Here is a 19,573-nt window from a genome sequence, read left to right as displayed (position 1 = left end):
AACAAGAGTAAATATACCACTAAATTAGACTTAGATAGCAACACTAAGTAAATGTACAGCGTTGTAGGCGAAACCAAGAAACTAATTAACTTTAGCATATCGATAAATTCATTTCTTTTCATTTTTTTATAATATTTTTGGTTGTTTTTACACTTATACAAAAATCAAGTTACATATATTGAAATATAGTTGTAAGAGTTGTTGCTGTAAAAAATATATATACATATGTATAATAATCGATAGTTGTAAAAAACATCGATGTTTCTCCACTAATAAACTGCCGGAGCCGGTCACACTGCGCAAGAACCGTGTGGATCAACTACGCGTTGTACGAGGAGCTGGAGGTTGAAGATGTGGAGCGCACGAGCCAAATTTATAAAAGCTGCCTGGAGCTGACGCCGCACATGCAGTTCACATTCAGCAAGCTGTGGCTGCTCTACGCCCAATTCAAGATCAGCTACAAGGACCTGCAGCGGACTCAAAAGGCCCTGGCCTGGCCATCGGTATGCGTTCGCACAAAAAGCTCTTTTGCGCCTACATCGGCCTGGAGATCTAGTTGCGCGAGTTCGAACGCTGTCGGCTGCTGTAAGAGGAGTTCCTGGAGTTCGGACCAGAGAACTGTGTCACATGGATAAAGTTCGCCGTAAGGTTGGACTGCAGTCCTTCGGCTCGAACCAGATCATCCTGAGGGGCCAACCAGACGGAACCTCGGGCATGTTTATCCAGAAACCGGCCACGCAGACCCTGCAAACGCAGCAGAACCGTAAGTCACCCTATACAAGTAATCATTTCCATCTGGTCCTAATTATGCTTGCTCTTCTTTGTTTCCTCAGAGATTCTCCAGTGAAATGTGCCCCAGATGTAAGGCTCGCACCCAACTGGACGCACGTGGCCACCGTGCAGCAGCAACAACAGGCGACGGAGCACAGCGTGCATCACGGGTAGCACTACTGCGACCACCACCACATGCAGCACTACCACCACGACCTGCAGCAGTGCGACCAGTACAACCACCACGACGACGAGCAGGATCTGCCCAACGCGATGGCCATACGTGCCGACCTACGTAGCTGATCGATGGCTGATTTTCAAATATCGATATACATCGATAACGATAGCACAAAATCAAAAGGTATAAAAGTAGTGGAAATGAGCTGGTCACACTTTAAAAAGCTTGTGAAAATCGAGCTGGTCACGCTGCAAAAAGCTGTAAATGTAAGGTTGACAAACTAGCTATTTTCTAGCTAGATTTAAAGTTCTGCTACAATATAGCTTAATGAACAAATCTAATTTGCACCCACAATAAGCTGCCGGAGCCAGTCACACTGCGCAAAAACCGAGTGGTCGTCAGCAACTGGATCAAATTTGCGCAAATATGCAGCAGCAGGAGATCCACCGGGCGCGCTCCATTTGGGAGCGGTCGCTGGACAACAAGCACCATGACGTTACGCTCTGGCTAAAGTACGCTGAGATGGAGATAAAGAACAAAAGGTGAGCCATGCCTGCGACCTGTGGGATCGCGCCGTTACCATAATGCCGTTACCATAATGCCGTTACCATAATGCCGTTACCATAATACCGTTACCATAATACCGGGGGCGCTGCAGGTATTTGAGCGCTGGATGGAGTGGCAGCCAGAGCGGCAGGCCTGGCAGACATCTGCCCGCCAGGAGCTATTTAAGGCCTACACCATACACGAGAAGAAGTACGGCAATCGGGCTGGCATCGAGGACGTGATCGTTTCCAAGCGCAAGTACCAGTACGAGGAGGTGGCCGAAAATCGACTACCTGCGCTTCATCGAGGCGGAGAGCGAGCGCGACCAGATCCTCGAGACGTACGAGCGAACGAGAAGAACTTCTGGCGACGCAACATCAATCTGTGAATCAACTACGCGCTGTACAAGCAGCTGGAGGCTGAAGATGCGGAGCGCACGCGCCAAATACACAAAGCCTGCCTGGAGCTGATGCCGCACATGCAGTTCACATTCAGCAAGCTGTGGCTGCTCTACGCCCAGTTCAAGATCAGCTACAAGGAGCTGCAGCGGACTCAAAAGGCCCTGGCCTGGCCATCTGTATGCGTCCGCACAAAAAGCTCTTTCGCGCCTACATCGGCCTGGAGATCTAGTTGCGCGAGTTCGAACGCTGTCGGCTGCTGTAAGAGGAGTTCCTGGAGTTCGGACCAGAGAACTGTGTCACATGGATAAAGTTCGCCGTAAGGCTGGACTACAGTCCTTCGGCTCGAACCAGATCATCCTGAGGAGCCAAACAGACGGAACTTGGGGCATGTTTATCCAGAAACCGGCCACGCAGACCCTGCAAACGCAGCAGAACCGTAAGTCACCCTATACAAGTAATCATTTCCATCTGGTCCTAATTATGCTTGCTCTTCTTTGTTTCCTCAGAGATTCTCCAGTGAAATGTGACCCAGACGCCCCCTAAGGCTCGCACCCAACTGGACGCACTTGCCCCGAAGCAGCAGCAGGCGGGAACTGCCAACCAGACACAACAGCATCAGTTGACGGTAGCCATTGCAGCAACAACTCACGGCAGCTGCTCTGCAACGCCCTGGAGCCCCGATCCTACCCCACAATGGTTCCCAAGTGCGTCCGGCCAGATCGGTGTCTACACAGACTACCCAGAACCAGTGCTTGATGAAGGGCAAGTCACGTGGCCACCGTGCAGCAGCAACAGCAGGCGACAGCGAATCTCCAGCAAGTGGTCAACTCGGCGGGCAACAAGTGAGTAATTTGAAACCCCTAGGGCCAGATAGCACCTGCAGCAACAGGTGCAGGCCCAGGCATAGCAGCAACAGCAGCAGCAGTGGGAGCAACAACAGAATATCATCCAGCAGATTGTTGTGTCAGGCGGAAGGACTCCTCAGCAGCAACAGCAGAACACGGGGCAGCTGCAAGTGAGCAGCGTGCCCTTCACGGTGTCTTCGACAACGACGCCAGCCGGGATAGCCACCTCAGTGCCCTGCAGGCGGCTCTCTCCGCCTCCGGTGAGGGCTGCCACCACACCCACCAGCAAGCAAAGCAACACGGGCAGCAGCGGCACCACATCCAGCACCACAACCACACCCAGTGGTAAGGAAAAGACCAAGATGGCAAGCTCCATCAACTCTAGCGCCGCCACAACGCCCACCACAACGAAGACGGTCTTCAATGGGATCCGAACGGGGAGGAGCACAGCGTGCACCACGGGTAGCACTACTGCGACCACCACCACATGCAGCACTACCACCACAACCTGCAGCAGTGCGACCAGTACAACCACCACGACGACGAGCAGGATCTGCCCAACGCGATGGCCATACGTGCCGACCTACGTAGCTGATCGATGGCTGATTTTCAAATATCGATATACATCGATAACGATAGCACAAAATCAAAAGGTATAAAAGTAGTGGAAATGAGCTGGTCACACTTTAAAAAGCTTGTGAAAATCGAGCTGGTCACGCTGCAAAAAGCTGTAAATGTAAGGTTGACAAACTAGCTATTTTCTAGCTAGATTTAAAGTTCTGCTACAATATAGCTTAATGAACAAATCTAATTTGCACCCACAATAAGCTGCCGGAGCCAGTCACACTGCGCAAAAACCGAGTGGTCGTCAGCAACTGGATCAAATTTGCGCAAATATGCAGCAGCAGGAGATCCACCGGGCGCGCTCCATTTGGGAGCGGTCGCTGGACAACAAGCACCATGACGTTACGCTCTGGCTAAAGTACGCTGAGATGGAGATAAAGAACAAAAGGTGAGCCATGCCTGCGACCTGTGGGATCGCGCCGTTACCATAATGCCGTTACCATAATACCGGGGGCGCTGCAGGTATTTGAGCGCTGGATGGAGTGGCAGCCAGAGCGGCAGGCCTGGCAGACATCTGCCCGCCAGGAGCTATTTAAGGCCTACACCATACACGAGAAGAAGTACGGCAATCGGGCTGGCATCGAGGACGTGATCGTTTCCAAGCGCAAGTACCAGTACGAGGAGGTGGCCGAAAATCGACTACCTGCGCTTCATCGAGGCGGAGAGCGAGCGCGACCAGATCCTCGAGACGTACGAGCGAACGAGAAGAACTTCTGGCGACGCAACATCAATCTGTGAATCAACTACGCGCTGTACAAGCAGCTGGAGGCTGAAGATGCGGAGCGCACGCGCCAAATACACAAAGCCTGCCTGGAGCTGATGCCGCACATGCAGTTCACATTCAGCAAGCTGTGGCTGCTCTACGCCCAGTTCGAGATCAGCTACAAGGAGCTGCAGCGGACTCAAAAGGCCCTGGCCTGGCCATCTGTATGCGTCCGCACAAAAAGCTCTTTCGCGCCTACATCGGCCTGGAGATCTAGTTGCGCGAGTTCGAACGCTGTCGGCTGCTGTAAGAGGAGTTCCTGGAGTTCGGACCAGAGAACTGTGTCACATGGATAAAGTTCGCCGTAAGGCTGGACTACAGTCCTTCGGCTCGAACCAGATCATCCTGAGGAGCCAAACAGACGGAACTTGGGGCATGTTTATCCAGAAACCGGCCACGCAGACCCTGCAAACGCAGCAGAACCGTAAGTCACCCTATACAAGTAATCATTTCCATCTGGTCCTAATTATGCTTGCTCTTCTTTGTTTCCTCAGAGATTCTCCAGTGAAATGTGACCCAGACGCCCCCTAAGGCTCGCACCCAACTGGACGCACTTGCCCCGAAGCAGCAGCAGGCGGGAACTGCCAACCAGACACAACAGCATCAGTTGACGGTAGCCATTGCAGCAACAACTCACGGCAGCTGCTCTGCAACGCCCTGGAGCCCCGATCCTACCCCACAATGGTTCCCAAGTGCGTCCGGCCAGATCGGTGTCTACACAGACTACCCAGAACCAGTGCTTGATGAAGGGCAAGTCACGTGGCCACCGTGCAGCAGCAACAGCAGGCGACAGCGAATCTCCAGCAAGTGGTCAACTCGGCGGGCAACAAGTGAGTAATTTGAAACCCCTAGGGCCAGATAGCACCTGCAGCAACAGGTGCAGGCCCAGGCATAGCAGCAACAGCAGCAGCAGTGGGAGCAACAACAGAATATCATCCAGCAGATTGTTGTGTCAGGCGGAAGGACTCCTCAGCAGCAACAGCAGAACACGGGGCAGCTGCAAGTGAGCAGCGTGCCCTTCACGGTGTCTTCGACAACGACGCCAGCCGGGATAGCCACCTCAGTGCCCTGCAGGCGGCTCTCTCCGCCTCCGGTGAGGGCTGCCACCACACCCACCAGCAAGCAAAGCAACACGGGCAGCAGCGGCACCACATCCAGCACCACAACCACACCCAGTGGTAAGGAAAAGACCAAGATGGCAAGCTCCATCAACTCTAGCGCCGCCACAACGCCCACCACAACGAAGACGGTCTTCAATGGGATCGGAACGGGGAGGAGCACAGCGTGCACCACGGGTAGCACTACTGCGACCACCACCACATGCAGCACTACCACCACAACCTGCAGCAGTGCGACCAGTACAACCACCACGACGACGAGCAGGATCTGCCCAACGCGATGGCCATACGTGCCGACCTACGTAGCTGATCGATGGCTGATTTTCAAATATCGATATACATCGATAACGATAGCACAAAATCAAAAGGTATAAAAGTAGTGGAAATGAGCTGGTCACACTTTAAAAAGCTTGTGAAAATCGAGCTGGTCACGCTGCAAAAAGCTGTAAATGTAAGGTTGACAAACTAGCTATTTTCTAGCTAGATTTAAAGTTCTGCTACAATATAGCTTAATGAACAAATCTAATTTGCACCCACAATAAGCTGCCGGAGCCAGTCACACTGCGCAAAAACCGAGTGGTCGTCAGCAACTGGATCAAATTTGCGCAAATATGCAGCAGCAGGAGATCCACCGGGCGCGCTCCATTTGGGAGCGGTCGCTGGACAACAAGCACCATGACGTTACGCTCTGGCTAAAGTACGCTGAGATGGAGATAAAGAACAAAAGGTGAGCCATGCCTGCGACCTGTGGGATCGCGCCGTTACCATAATGCCGTTACCATAATGCCGTTACCATAATACCGGGGGCGCTGCAGGTATTTGAGCGCTGGATGGAGTGGCAGCCAGAGCGGCAGGCCTGGCAGACATCTGCCCGCCAGGAGCTATTTAAAGCCTACACCATACACGAGAAGAAGTACGGCAATCGGGCTGGCATCGAGGACGTGATCGTTTCCAAGCGCAAGTACCAGTACGAGGAGGTGGCCGAAAATCGACTACCTGCGCTTCATCGAGGCGGAGAGCGAGCGCGACCAGATCCTCGAGACGTACGAGCGAACGAGAAGAACTTCTGGCGACGCTGTACAAGCAGCTGGAGGCTGAAGATGCGGAGCGCACGCGCCAAATACACAAAGCCTGCCTGGAGCTGATGCCGCACATGCAGTTCACATTCAGCAAGCTGTGGCTGCTCTACGCCCAGTTCGAGATCAGCTACAAGGAGCTGCAGCGGACTCAAAAGGCCCTGGCCTGGCCATCTGTATGCGTCCGCACAAAAAGCTCTTTCGCGCCTACATCGGCCTGGAGATCTAGTTGCGCGAGTTCGAACGCTGTCGGCTGCTGTAAGAGGAGTTCCTGGAGTTCGGACCAAAGAACTGTGTCACATGGATAAAGTTCGCCGTAAGGCTGGACTACAGTCCTTCGGCTCGAACCAGATCATCCTGAGGAGCCAAACAGACGGAACTTGGGGCATGTTTATCCAGAAACCGGCCACGCAGACCCTGCAAACGCAGCAGAACCGTAAGTCACCCTATACAAGTAATCATTTCCATCTAGTCCTAATTATGCTTGCTCTTCTTTGTTTCCTCAGAGATTCTCCAGTGAAATGTGACCCAGACGCCCCTTAAGGCTCGCACCCAACTGGACGCACTTGCCCCGAAGCAGCAGCAACAGCAGCAGCAGGCGGGAACTGCCAACCAGACACAACAGCATCAGTTGACGGTAACCATTGCAGCAACAACTCACGGCAGCTGCTCTGCAATGCCCTGGAGCCCCGATCGTACCCCACAATGGCTCCCAAGTGCGTCCGGCCAGATCGGTGTCTACACAGACTGCCCAGAACCAGAGCTTGCTGAAGGGCAAGATGCGCACCAAGCAGCAGCCGGTGCGACCTGCCTTGTCTGCGCTGAAGACGGAGAACGGCCAGTTCATAGTTGGGTCACGTGGCCACCGTGCAGCAGCAACAGCAGGCGACAGCGAATCTCCAGCAAGTGGTCAACTCGGCGGGCAACAAGTGCCCTGCAGGCGGCTCTCTCCGCCTCCGGCGCCATATTCCAGACCGCCAAGCCTGGCACTTGCAGCTCATCACTGCCCACTAGCAGTGTGGTGACCATAACCAACCAGAGCTCGGCTCCTCTGGTCACCAGCAGTACGGTGGCTAGTCTCCAGCAGGCACAAGCTCAAGCCCAGCTCCAACAGCAGCAGCTGCAGTTGATCACCACCGCCATGGCAGTAGCCTCTCAGCAGCAGCAGCAGCAGCAGCAACAACAACAGCAGGGACCACCCTCCCTGACAGCCACGACGCCCTCGCCCACCACGAATCCCATCCTGGCCATGACCTCCATGATGAATGCCACAGTGGGGCACCTGTCAAGCGCTCCACCCGTCACAGTCTCTGTAACCAGCACCGCAGTCACTCCATCGCCGGGCCAATTGGTGACCCTCAGTAGTGCCAGCACGCCCACCAAGGAGACGCCTTCGAAGACGGCCACCCTTGTGCCCATTGGCTCGCCCGTGACGCCCGCAGCGCTCCCAACTCAAGACAGAAGCGCGACGCCGAAATCCTCAACACCAGCCAATGTGAGTGCATCCGCGGAGGCCAGCAGTTCCACCGGCGAGGCCCTGCCCAACGGAGAAGCTACTGAGGCGGCGTCTACGCCGGTGAGGGCTGCCACCACACCCACCAGCAAGCAAAGCAACACGGTGCAGCCCACGGGCAGCAGCGGCACCACACCCAGCACCACAACCACACCCAGTGGTAAGGAAGAGACCAAGGTGGCAAGCTCCATCAACTCTAGCGCCGCCACAACGCCTACCACGACGAAGACGGTCAGCAATGGGATCGGAACGGGGAGGAGCACAGCGTGCACCACGGGTAGCACTACTGTGACCACCACCACCTGCAGCACTACCACCACAACCTGCAGCAGTGCGACCAGTACAACCACCACGACGACGAGCAGCAGCAATGGTGCGAAGGATCTGCCCAAGGCGATGATTAAGCCAAATGTTCTGACCCACGTAATCGATGGCTTCATCATCCAGGAGGCGAACGAACCTTTTCCGGTCACGAGGCAGCGCTATGCGGACAAGGACGTCGCCGATGAGCCGCCCAGTGAGTACCTCAATCACACACTACGGTTTGCAACTGTGTTAATCTCCAATTTTTTTCATCTTCATCCTGCAGAGAAAAAGGCGGCCATGCAGGAGGACATGAAGCCCAGTGGAATAGCGTCCGCTCCAGCCTCCGACATGGTGGCCTGCGAGCAGTGCGGCAAACTGGAGCACAAGACGAAGCTCAAGCGGAAGCGATTCTGCTCGCCGGGATGCGCAAGGCAGGCGAAGAACGGCATTGGAGTGGGAGGAGTGGAGACCGGGGAGACCAAAAGCCTAGGAACCGGCGGAATTTTTGGGGTGGACGCCATGGCGTTGGTAGACAACCTAGACGAGGCCATGGCTGAGGAGAAGATGCAGACAGATGCCCCGCACTCTTTGTCCGACGCTCTGCCCATTCTGACTGCTCCACCGGACGAGGCCATATCCAAGGAAAAGATGCAGACAGATGCCCTGCAGGCTCTGTCCGAGCCCTTGCTGGAATTTGCTGACTTGCTGGCTGCCCCAACAAAAGTTCAAGTTGGGAATTATGGTTGTCTGCATAGAAGTTCATCATATTTTGGTTGAAGCGGTTGAAGTCCATCTGTCCACGCAGACGTCCCAGCGGTGGAGCATTGTATAAGTACTCACAGCTAGTGCCAAGTGCAGGGGAAGCTGATGACTTGCGTTGCGCAAGTTAGAAACCATCGGTCTGCACTCGCTTCCTACGTTTTAATATATGATATTAACTAACATTTAATTTTACGGTTCTGATCTTGACAGAACAGCTGATTTTGATATATCGATATACACCGATAACGATAGCACAAAATAAATACCTTACGATAAAGAGAGCCAAAAGTAGTGGACTTGATCTGGTCACACTTCAAAAAAGCGTGTGAAAATGAGCTGGTCACACTACAAAAACTTTTATATATAGAGTTGACAAACTAGCTATTTTCTAGCTAGATTTAAGATCTGAGCTTTAAGCTCCAAGCTTTAAGCTTTGCTACAATATAGCTAAGCGGACAACTCTAATTTGCACCTCGTGCACTAAAATTAATCAGCTTGCTGCGGTTTCTGTTCGCCTGGTACTTCAGATTCAGAAATCGGCGATTTTGTACTGAAAGTGTCGAGACCGAAGTCTTGTTTTTCCTACAACAAAAACAAACAACTCTTCTACTATTACAACAACAACAAAAATTACAACAACAACAACAATTACAACAACAACAATTACAACAACAACAAAAATACAACAACAAAAATTACAACAACAAAAATTACAACAACAACAAAAATTACAACAACAACAACAACAAAAATTACAACAACAACAACAACAAAAATTACAACAACAACAACAACAAAAAATACAACAAAATTACAACAAAAATTACTGCAACAATAAACAAACCTCCCAAAAGAAAACTCATTTAAAATTCCATTTTCACATCTATGAAACACTATGCAGTGATTTCTTTTTTAAATTTCATTTAGCAATAGCAAAAAAAAATTTTTTTTTAAATTATACACATGGAACTTTAAAAAAAAAACTTATATATATATATATAATTATGTGGTGAACACGGTATGTAAATATGCGTCATTCCTACATCTCTGCCTACATTAGTTTATAAATTAGCTGCTTAGCTATATATAATCAGTTTGACTTACAGATTAAATTAAGTGTCTATTTTTATACAATTCAGTTTCGCTGAGGACTTACTTCAGGCTCAGGTCATAATGCTAACAATTCAAGTACATATATATAATTTCAGCTTACACCTAATAGTGCGACTCCACTGCTAAATATAATTACAATATCTTCCATATTTTTGCATTTAAAAAAGAATTTACAATATGAAGCAATGAATGAAGAAATGGGTCTATAAATCCAATGATTTCTTAATGTATAATGAAATGCCAAACACCGTTTCAATAAAAAGTTGGTGTTCATGTCTGTACAGAGATGATGATTGGTGGTTGGTGACCGGGAGAGCAGTCTATGCTTTATCTTACATGTGGCGGGTATGGCTTTAGCTACGAGAAGACCAACTAATCCGGTTAACTTGCTTCGTTTTGCTTCGGTTCGCCCAGGGTCAGAAAATGATTCTCCTTGGACGACGGCGGCAGACCAGGTTAGAGCAGGTCCAGAGCTATTGCTCCTCCTCCAGCTTGAGGTCGTGGCAGAGGCGCGTCGTCAAATCGAAGCACAGGTGGCTGCCGCCACTGCTGTCCTCGGACTCCGGCGGAGTGCTGGCAGAACCGGATGCTGTCGATTGTGGCTTGGTGTGGCTCTCTGGCACCGGTCCCACCGGTGAATAAGGTGGAGGGGTGATCGAATACGATGGTGATAGCATTATTTCGTCTGCCTCATCTCGCCGACACTATTGCGCTCCTGCCGTTATCGTAGATGCTGCGGCGGTCTCCTTGCCATCAGCAGGGGGTGACACCTCCTTCATTGACTCCACCTTAGCTACGATCTTGAGTGCTGGTCCCAGTTTCATACCCATGGCATGCACCAAATGGTTTTCCTTAAGCAGCAGAAGAGCTTGGCCGTCGATCTCCTGCTGAATAAAGTCGTCCACGTAGTCCTGGCAACCTGGCAGTTCCCGGATAAAGTTGCTGACCTCCTCCACGCTCCAGCTACTAATGGGCGAGCGATCCGATCCGTTTACGCTGGAGCTTGCGGGTGCCGCGGCAGGAATAACTGCTGGCAGTGGGGCTGGAGCAGATATAGCTACTGGCAACGGCAGTCCCAGCGGCATCGGCAGTGGAAGTGCAAGTGGAACAGGGGTCGGAATGCCGGTTGCCAGCACAGGCAGGGAAACTGGTGGTAGAACTTCCGTTGGAGCAGCCAGAATGGGCAGGGGCTCGGACAGAGCCTGCAGGGCCTCTGTCTGCATCTTCTCCTTGGCCATGGCCTCGTCCAGCTTGTCTACCAACGCCATAGCGTCCACTCCAACGATTCCGCCGGTTCCTAGACCGTTGGTCTCCCCGGTCTCCACTCCTACCACTCCAATGCCATTCTTCGCCTGCCTTGCGCATCCCGGCGAGCAGAATCGCTTCCGCTTGAGCTTCGTCTTGTGCTCCAGTTTGCCGCACTGCTCGCAGGCCACCATGTCGGAGGCTGGAGCGGACGCTATTCCACTGGGCTTCATGTCCTCCTGCATGGCCGCCTTTTTCTCTGCAGGATGAAGATGGGAAAAATGGAGATTAACACAGTTGCAAACCGTAGTGTGTGATTGAGGTACTCACTGGGCGGCTCATCGGCGACGTCCTTGTCCGCATAGCGCTGCCTCGTGACCGGAAAAGGTTCGTTCGCCTCCTGGATGATGAAGCCATCGATTACGTGGGTCAGAACATTTGGCTTAATCATCGCCTTGGGCAGATCCTTCGCACCATTGCTGCTGCTCGTCGTCGTGGTGGTTGTACTGGTCGCACTGCTGCAGGTTGTGGTGGTAGTGCTGCAGGTGGTGGTGGTCACAGTAGTGCTACCCGTGGTGCACGCTGTGCTCCTCCCCGTTCCGATCCCATTGCTGACCGTCTTCGTCGTGGTAGGCGTTGTGGCGGCGCTAGAGTTGATGGAGCTTGCCACCTTGGTCTCTTCCTTACCACTGGGTGTGGTAGTGGTGCTGGGTGTGGTGCCGCTGCTGCCCGTGGGCTGCACCGTGTTGCTTTGCTTGCTGGTGGGTGTGGTGGCAGCCCTCACCGGCGTAGACGCCGCCTCAGTAGCTTCTCCGTTGGGCAGGGCCTCGCCGGTGGAACTGCTGGCCTCCGCGGATGCACTCACATTGGCTGGTGTTGAGGATTTCGGCGTCGCGCTTCTGTCCTGAGTTGGGAGCGCTGCGGGCGTCACGGGCGAGCCAATGGGCACAAGGGTGGCCGTCTTCGAAGGCGTCTCCTTGGTGGGCGTGCTGGCACTACTGAGGGTCACCAATTGGCCCGGCGATGGAGTGACTGCGGTGCTGGTTACAGAGACTGTGACGGGTGGAGCGCTTGACAGGTGCCCCACTGTGGCATTCATCATGGAGGTCATGGCCAGGATGGGATTCGTGGTGGGCGAGGGCGTCGTGGCTGTCAGGGAGGGTGGTCCCTGCTGTTGTTGTTGCTGCTGCTGCTGCTGCTGCTGAGAGGCTACTGCCATGGCGGTGGTGATCAACTGCTGCTGCTGCTGTTGGAGCTGGGCTTGAGCTTGTGCCTGCTGGAGACTAGCCACCGTACTGCTGGTGACCAGAGGAGCCGAGCTCTGGTTGGTTATGGTCACCACACTGCTAGTGGGCAGTGATGAGCTGCAAGTGCCAGGCTTGGCAGTCTGGAATATGGCGCCGGAGGCGGAGAGAGCCGCCTGCAGGGCACTGGAGGTGGCTATTCCGGCTGGCGTCGTGGTCGAAGACACCGTGAAGGGCACGCTGCTCAGTTGGAGCTGCCCCGTGTTCTGCTGTTGCTGCTGAGGAGTCGTTCCGCCTGACACAACAATCTGCTGGATGATGTTCTGTTGTTGCTCCCGCTGCTGCTGCTGCTGTTGTTGTTGCTGCTGTTGTTGCTGCTGCTGCTGTTGCTGCTGCTGCTGTTGCTGCTGCGCCTGGGCCTGCGCCTGGACATGCGCCTGCACCTGTTGCTGCAGTTGCTGCTGGATCAGTTGGTTATGCAGTTGCTGCTGCTGTTGCTGGTGCGAGGTGATGAAGGTGTTTGGGGCCACCTGTAGGATTTGCTGAGTGGCGTTGGCAAGCGCCTGCTGCTGTTGCGCCTGCGCCTGGGATTGGGCCACTTGCTGCTGCTGCTGCTGCTGTTCCCTCTGTTGCTGCTGAGCCTGCGCCACCGCCTGCTGTTGCTGGGCGGTCACTTGCTGCTGCTGCTGTTGGGTGACTTGTTGTTGCTGCTGCTGCTGTTGGGCCTGAGCTGCCGCCTGCTGCTGCATCTGGAGGGCAGCGATCTGCTGCTGGAACATTTGCTGTTGCAGAAACTGCTGCTTCTGAATCAGCTGCAATTGCTGCTGCTGTTGTTGCTGCTGTTTGTCCACTCCCGCTGTGGGTGCGTGAAGAGTCTGTCCGTTCTGGAGGGTAATGGGAGTGCCCGTCGTGCTCATCACAACCATTCTGTAATTATACATAGGTAATCAGTTAGCTCCATGATCTGGCCCAAGGTGTCTCAGATTACTCACTTGTTGCCCGCCGAGTTTACCACTTGCTGGAGATTCGCCGTCGCCTGCTGTTGCTGCTGCACGGTGGCCATGTGACCCACCACCTTGTTCTGACCCGCCAACTGGCCGTTCTCCGTCTTCAGGGCAGACAAGGCAGGTCGCACCGGCTGCTGCTTGGTGCGCATCTTGCCCTTCAGCAAGCTCTGGTTCTGGGCAGTCTGCGTGGACACCGAGCTGGCCGGACGCACCTGGGTGCCATTGTGGGGTAGGATCGGGGCTCCAGGGCGTTGCAGAGCCGCTGCCGTGAGTTGTTGCTGCTGCTGTTGCAACTGAGCCGTGGCTACCGCCAACTGCTGCTGCTGCTGCTGCTGTTGCTGCTGTGTCTGGTTGGCAGTTCCCGCCTGCTGCTGCTGTTGCTGCTGCTTCGGGGCAAGTGCGTCCAGTTGGGTGCGAGCCTTAGGGGGCGTCTGGGTCACATTGCACTGGATAATCTCTGAGGAAACAAAGGAAAGCACGCATAATTAGGACCAGATGGAAATGAATACTAGTATAGGGTGACTTACGGTTCTGCTGCGTCTGCAGGGTCTGCGTGGCCGGTTGCTGGATAAACATGCCCGAGGTTCCGTCTGGCTGGCCCCTCAGGATGATCTGGTTCGAGCCGAAGGACTGCAGTCCAGCCGCATTTTGCCAAAACCAGGGGATCTGCATCTGCTGCGCCTGTCCGGCGTTCAACAGCTGGGCGGCCTGAACTGACTGAACAGACTGGCCAGCCTGGGTTACTCCCACGCCCACGGGCAACGTCGACTGCGAGACTTGAACGCATTGCTGGGTGGTCTGCGTAGTCTGCTGCTGCTGCTGTTGCTGGACCTGTTGCACCTGCTGGGCCTGGGCTGCCGTGGCTGCTGCTCCGCCTGCCGTCGCTGCCTGCACCGTGCTACTGGTGGTGGTCACCTTCTGGACCACCTTCTGGGCCAACTTGCCCTGCGCATCCACGCCCACCTTCGCGAGGGCCGCCGTGAGCTGCTGCTGCTGTTGCTGCTGCTGAGTAATCTGCTGCTGCTGTTGTTGCTGCTGTTGTGTCAGCTGTTGCTGCTGCTGCTGCTGTTGCTGGGCTGCAGCCGCCATCGACTGAAGCAGGTTCTGCTGCTGCTGTGGCGAGTGCGAGATCACATTCACCGGCGAGATGAGCAGCGTCTGTGGCGACTGGTTGTGGTTGGAGGGCAGGCACGAGGCATAGGTGCCTCCAGCGAACTGCGTCTGTCCCCCGATCATCTGCTTGGCGTTTTGCGTCGTGGTGGTGATCATCTGAGGCGCATTGCCCTGGAAGGGCTTGCCGGCGGTAATCACCTGGATGGGCTGCTGGCCAAGGCCGCCAGGATGCAGCAGATTACCGGACACGATCATCTGCGGATACAGGAAGCTGGTCGAGGGCTGCATCAGTTGCACCGTCCTGCCTTGCCCCCAATCACCGCCCACTCCTCCGGTAGCCGCCGCAAGCTGCATCGGGGACATGGTGCTGATGGCCGTCGAGTGCTGCTGCTGCGTCTGTTGGGCATTGGCAGGACTTGGTGCGCCTCCCGCCACTCCTGTGGCTCCAGCAGCTCCTCCGGCTCCGTTGGCATCGGAGAGCTGCTGCTGCAGCTGCATCTGCTGTTGCACATCGAGGATATTGGTCGCATGCTTCAGCTCCGTGCCCGCTCCCGTTGTATGCGTGGGGAACTCTTGCTTCACCTGGATGGCGTAGGGATTGTAAAGCTGCTGGAGCTGCTCCGGAGAGATCTGCAGCGGCACCGTGGCGGCGGCTGCCACCTGTTGGGCAGGGCTCTGTGACTTCTCCAGCGTGCGGCCGCGTCTCGACGAGATGGGAGTCCTTGGTGAATTGGCTTTGATCGGCAGGAGCGGATGGCGGCGCTGTTTAATGGGCGGTGTGCCGGCTGTTCCACGTGTTTGGCTGCTGGGCGATTGGGTAGGCGACGAACTAGCGAAATCCTCGTCGAAGCAGATGCCTGTTTTCTGAGCAAGCGTCTCCAAGCACTTCAGAGATCTCTGGCTGTCCTCCCCCAACTTCGAGGTGTCCTTTACTAGTGGGTTAGTGCCTCCCGGAGATGCGGATGTGAATGCCGTTGATGATATGGATGATGATCTAGGTGTTGTGATGCTGTTGGGCAATGTTTCTCTTTCCGTGCCCGCTCTGAAGGAATAGAGATAGAAGAAGAGGCGGTAAACGATCAGTAAACATTGTGGCAAGGCACGAACACCAAGGGCAGACAGACTTGGGACACTTTTGATTGCGTGGGCCATGCTTCATGTTCTTTTTTATTTTTTTCTATAACTGCAGCTGCAACTAAAAATACGAGAAAGCCATGCAAACAGGTTGGCAGTTCTCCCAGCTGAGATCAAAGCAGCAGGAGCGTGCGATTCGAATGGAGAGAGAGTGTAAGAGCACTAAAGAGATTAGCAATGCACTCTACTCCTGAAGGCGAACGAAATACGAAGGTGGAAAAGAGAGGAGCAATCATTGAGAAAGACAAAGACGGGATCGTATATTGCAGTCGCTGCCCAAAGGCGGCAAAGAAACCGAAAACGAAAACAAAGTCGAGACGAAAAAGTGAGATGGAACGAAAAGCACTCCATTTCGGGAATCATTCACACACAGTTTAAAACTTTAACGGTGGATATTGTTTGATATGAGCTTTTATATAGTTCTAACTGTTCTTCTGTTCTAAGTTATGCTGTAAATAACAGTTCCTTTCGAACGAACACACATGTGTACGTATGTATGTATCCCAAGTTAAGAATGGGCTGTGACCTAGTAAGATTGCACTGTTTTGCATGTGTGCAATGCAATTGTTTCATTTATATACATGTATATATATTTTGTTGCATTTAAATGGGGTCACTTGTCAGAGTTGTTGCCTGTCTTCCCCAACTTCTATTTTTAGTTGTTGCAGCCGCTCACAGCATTGCTATCTATCCTGCTCTCTGCCCATCCGCCCGTCCTTGTCCTTTGAACTGGAGGGGGGAGATGCAGAAGCAGCCGGAGCCGCACTTGGAGTGGGAGTAAGCGAGACGACCTTTATTTATGGATTGTCTCTTGCCGCTGGCCAAAAAAAAAAACCAAAAGTTGCGAGTAACTGTGATAAGGACCGTGGAAATGGAGAGTGGAAGTGGAGAATGGTCTGGGTCTCCATGGAGAAAGGTTCAAAGACCTACGTCCGAGACGAGAAATCCTGCCAGTTGCTACTAAATGTCCGAGAGTAACAAATGGTTACGGTTTTGGTTACGCTCTCCCCCTCTCCACTAATCCTGGCAAGGTTTGGGTTACTATTTTTTCCCTTCGGTTGGACAAACTCTATCAGGGGTGGCAGTCGGCGGGGGCGGCTTAACAACGGGGTTGATTGCCAGACCCCGGGGGTGGCTGCTGCCAGTGGGTAGGATTGTGTTCTACTCGAAATCGGATGCGGATCCGGAACGGGAATGGTGGAGAGGGGAAATCGGAATCGAGCAACATGCAGCATCTTTAGCTTGCAACATAAAGACTGGTTTCTTTCCACTGTGCGAGTGATTTTTTATTTTAGTGTCTTCTTGTTTCCCTCTTTTAACATTCCATTTATGCGAGTAATGTTTCTGTGTGTTGGTCCGTTTGGTGGTGTGCGTTTTTGTGTGGCGGCAGACTGCTTACAACAATGCCAAAGCCATCATCAATTTGATTTTCCCTTCAACCAAAATTGAGTTGCAAGAAGCATGGGAAGCGGAGACCGAATAAGCGGAAGAGTCAGAGGGAGAGACGAATGAGGAAAAGGCAGAGAGGTCGAGGGGAATGACAACAATGCGAGGCAAAAAAACAGGCGGCAGCGAGCATGCGCCGATGTCACAGCGGCGGCGGCAGCAGTTGCGGCGTCTCGAAAATATGTTTTCTCCTCCATTCAGTTTTCCCCCCATTTCTTTTCTTCTAACTAATGTGTGCATTTAATAAGTGAGGCCATGAGGCACCTGTGCACGCGATCTTACATAAAACAACGTCCAAACGCAGCGACAACGACAACTCTAGACGCCGCACAGCATTAATTTGTTTTCTTTTCCTCTTGTTTCTTCTTTCTTCTCCGCTTTGTTTTTATTCCAGGCCGCACAATTCACTCGATACACTTTCCTGCGAGCTGCTTACGTCGGCAGCGTCGCCAAGATTTCGGTTTCTTTTGCTGTTCTTCTCATTTTCATTGAGTATTGCGGAATCGCATTCACTAAACACTGGTTATCACCGCAGCGATATGCAGTTATCGCATAAAAAAAAGTTAATAAATACAATGTTAACTGGCCGCCAGGGCGAGGGTGTGTGTGCGTCGCGTCAACGCGAGACTTTTTTCCGTTCGTTCACACACATGCACGCGAACTCAGAGCGCAAGAACCGCACACAACCAAGTTCAATTTCTGACTGAACCGCGCGACACAGCGACAACTCTACGTCGAGCGTCGAAACAAAATGAAGTGCGCATGTGTTGGTGTTGGTGTTGGTGCTGCTTTTGCGGGGCAGCTGGGCATGGGAAAAAGCAACCAGTTTCTCTCGCACTCGAGCGCAGGCGATAACTTTTCTCTATACTGAAATGTGCGGGTGCGAGTGCGACGGTACTAGGGGCAGCGCTCATCGGAGCAGAAGTGCGAGCGGGATGTCCTCTGCGCGCTTGGGGTTGGAAAGGAACGGCAGCAGTGTAGCAAGCAAAAGAAAAAAAAGCAAGAGTCGAGGCTACAGCTGGCGGGCATGTGTGTGTGTGCCTGTGTTTCAACCACCCCGACTGATCGGCCCCCTCTTACTTCCCCTTCAACACACGACCGAATCCAGTTTTCTGTGTCTGTACACTCGAATGTCTACCGCCCGATTGTTGCTATACTTCATCTTCTTTTTTCATTCCACCACCACAGTTAACAACCTACCTGGACGTCGCCCTCCTCCTTCCATTTCCATTTTCATTCGCATTCCTTTTCCCACCCTCCTGCTGTACTGTTCAGATCGGATCAGCTTTACTTTATTATTAGTTTTGGTTGTCGGAAACAGACGGTGGAAGGAAAGAAGAAGAGAAAAGAGGGAGGGGTAGCGTATGCGCAGAGGCAGAGCAAAATGCTTTTTTTCACTCACTCACCACTCTGCTGAATACTGAACAGTGGTGTTCGATCCATTATTATTGGATTGCATTTTTGCTTTTGGCGTCGTTGATGCAGTTTTTTTTTGAGGGGGCACAGTGGCGCAACTATTATTATTTATAATGCTGAAAAATTTAGGTTTTTAAATATTATATATGAAATGTTAAGTGTCTCGAAAATATATATACATATATATATTTATACCTATCTTGATGTATATAAAAAATATATGTCTTTGATTAATGTTCGTATGGAACATATTTTGTTTAAAAACAGTACTTTTTAATGTGATTAGCGATATTTTATTTTGAATAAATACATTTAATTAGTCACATCTATAACATTATATATATTTTGTTTACCTGTCATATAACTACACTCTTTATCGCGATCAAATGCTGTTCGTCCCACTGTGCCTTTCTTTGGCATTTCATTTTTCATTTTGGGACTGCCTCTGCCGAGTGCCCTTTGTGTGTATGTGTTTGCGTTAGTATGGGTGCCTTGCTTTGGGCTCTTGTCGGTCTTCTTTCCCGCCGCCCCATCCAGCAACAACGTTGTAGCGCTCCATATGCGTTCATCATTGCAATTGTTGTTGTCGATTGGCTTCGGACTGATGGAACCGTGGGTTTCATTTCGCTTCGTCGTATTTCTTTTTTTTTTTTTTTTTTTTGTTTTTTGTTCGCTTCCCCCGACGCCATATTATTTTTATGCTCGTTAAGTGCTTTTGCCGTCGCTCTCTCACTCTGCTTTGCTTTGCTTTGTTTTGTTTTTACACTGGGTGTGTGTGTATGTCGATTCAGTGTAGTATTGTTGCTTTTCGCTCTGGCTTTGTTGGTTTTTTTTTTGTATTTGGCTTTTTTCTTATTAGTTGCATGCCTTCTTGGCCTCTTTGCATCGCTCTTCCTTTTTTATTCGCTGGGGCACGCTCAACTGTACAATAAGTCGAGCATGCGCTCTTCTT

General features: G+C 52.3%; 4 protein-coding genes across 7 annotated transcripts; 3 read left to right on the top strand and 1 right to left on the bottom strand.

Moving 5' to 3' along the window:
• The first annotated feature begins 318 nt into the window (after nt 1-318).
• LOC110180160 (uncharacterized) lies at nt 319-9,191 on the top strand. Its single transcript, XM_086837432.1, is given in 16 exon segments — nt 319-763; nt 2,403-2,529; nt 2,531-2,662; nt 2,664-2,742; nt 2,807-3,157; nt 3,235-3,328; nt 3,570-3,706; nt 4,128-4,292; nt 4,661-4,958; nt 5,085-5,377; nt 5,455-5,548; nt 5,790-5,973; nt 6,417-6,498; nt 6,644-6,758; nt 6,844-8,352; nt 8,425-9,191. Coding segments are annotated over 16 exon segments (4,290 nt in total). The 5' UTR covers nt 319-627; the 3' UTR covers nt 8,919-9,191.
• LOC147642986 (protein crooked neck-like) lies at nt 2,737-4,757 on the top strand. Of its 2 annotated transcripts, XM_086837518.1 has the most exons (3): nt 3,533-3,753; nt 3,828-4,552; nt 4,623-4,757. In XM_086837518.1, the coding sequence occupies exon 2, from the start codon at nt 3,843-3,845 to the stop codon at nt 4,101-4,103; it is 261 nt and encodes an 86-aa protein (XP_086693644.1). In that variant the 5' UTR covers nt 3,533-3,753; nt 3,828-3,842; the 3' UTR covers nt 4,104-4,552; nt 4,623-4,757. The 2 variants fall into 2 exon arrangements, with proteins under 2 accessions (XP_086693643.1, XP_086693644.1); XM_086837517.1 differs by having other exon boundaries at nt 2,737-4,552.
• Nucleotides 5,404-6,533, top strand: LOC147642985 (protein crooked neck-like). The gene is made up of 2 exons (XM_086837516.1): nt 5,404-5,973; nt 6,062-6,533. The coding sequence occupies exon 2, from the start codon at nt 6,077-6,079 to the stop codon at nt 6,389-6,391; it is 315 nt and encodes a 104-aa protein (XP_086693642.1). The 5' UTR covers nt 5,404-5,973; nt 6,062-6,076; the 3' UTR covers nt 6,392-6,533.
• A 581-nt stretch (nt 9,192-9,772) lies between the features above and the next one.
• LOC110180169 (polyhomeotic-proximal chromatin protein) lies at nt 9,773-17,959 on the bottom strand. Of its 3 annotated transcripts, none has more exons than XM_086837509.1 (5): nt 17,488-17,959; nt 14,040-15,667; nt 13,498-13,969; nt 11,592-13,432; nt 9,773-11,520 (listed from the first exon to the last, which is right to left on the bottom strand). In XM_086837509.1, exons 2-5 carry the CDS (start codon nt 15,121-15,123, stop codon nt 10,721-10,723), a joined length of 4,197 nt encoding a protein of 1,398 aa, XP_086693635.1. In that variant the 5' UTR covers nt 15,124-15,667; nt 17,488-17,959; the 3' UTR covers nt 9,773-10,720. The 3 variants fall into 3 exon arrangements, with proteins under 3 accessions (XP_086693635.1, XP_020803487.2, XP_086693634.1); XM_020947828.2 differs by lacking the exon at nt 17,488-17,959 and adding an exon at nt 15,750-16,594; XM_086837508.1 differs by lacking the exon at nt 17,488-17,959 and having other exon boundaries at nt 14,040-17,408.
• Nucleotides 17,960-19,573: the final 1,614 nt, after the last annotated feature.

This window comes from Drosophila serrata, unplaced genomic scaffold (assembly GCF_035046125.1).
Source record: "Drosophila serrata isolate PLE 108 unplaced genomic scaffold, ASM3504612v1 contig_310, whole genome shotgun sequence".
Taxonomy (NCBI): Eukaryota; Metazoa; Arthropoda; class Insecta; order Diptera; family Drosophilidae; genus Drosophila; species Drosophila serrata.
Note: the sequence above shows the minus strand (reverse complement) of the source record. Positions and strands in the feature narration are given on the sequence as shown.

Excerpts from the sequence above, each read along its gene's own strand:
- LOC110180169 (XM_086837508.1), bottom strand. The coding sequence starts at position 15,777 with ATGGCCCACGCAATCAAAAGTGTCCCAAGTCTGTCTGCCCTTGGTGTT. Across the intron at positions 13,970-14,039 it reads CCTGCAGACGCAGCAGAACC|AGATTATCCAGTGCAATGTG; the intron begins GTAAGTCACCCT and ends TTGTTTCCTCAG. Across the intron at positions 11,521-11,591 it reads CGTCGCCGATGAGCCGCCCA|AGAAAAAGGCGGCCATGCAG; the intron begins GTGAGTACCTCA and ends TTCATCCTGCAG.
- LOC147642986 (XM_086837517.1), top strand. The coding sequence starts at position 3,843 with ATGGAGTGGCAGCCAGAGCGGCAGGCCTGGCAGACATCTGCCCGCCAG.
- LOC147642985 (XM_086837516.1), top strand. The coding sequence starts at position 6,077 with ATGGAGTGGCAGCCAGAGCGGCAGGCCTGGCAGACATCTGCCCGCCAG.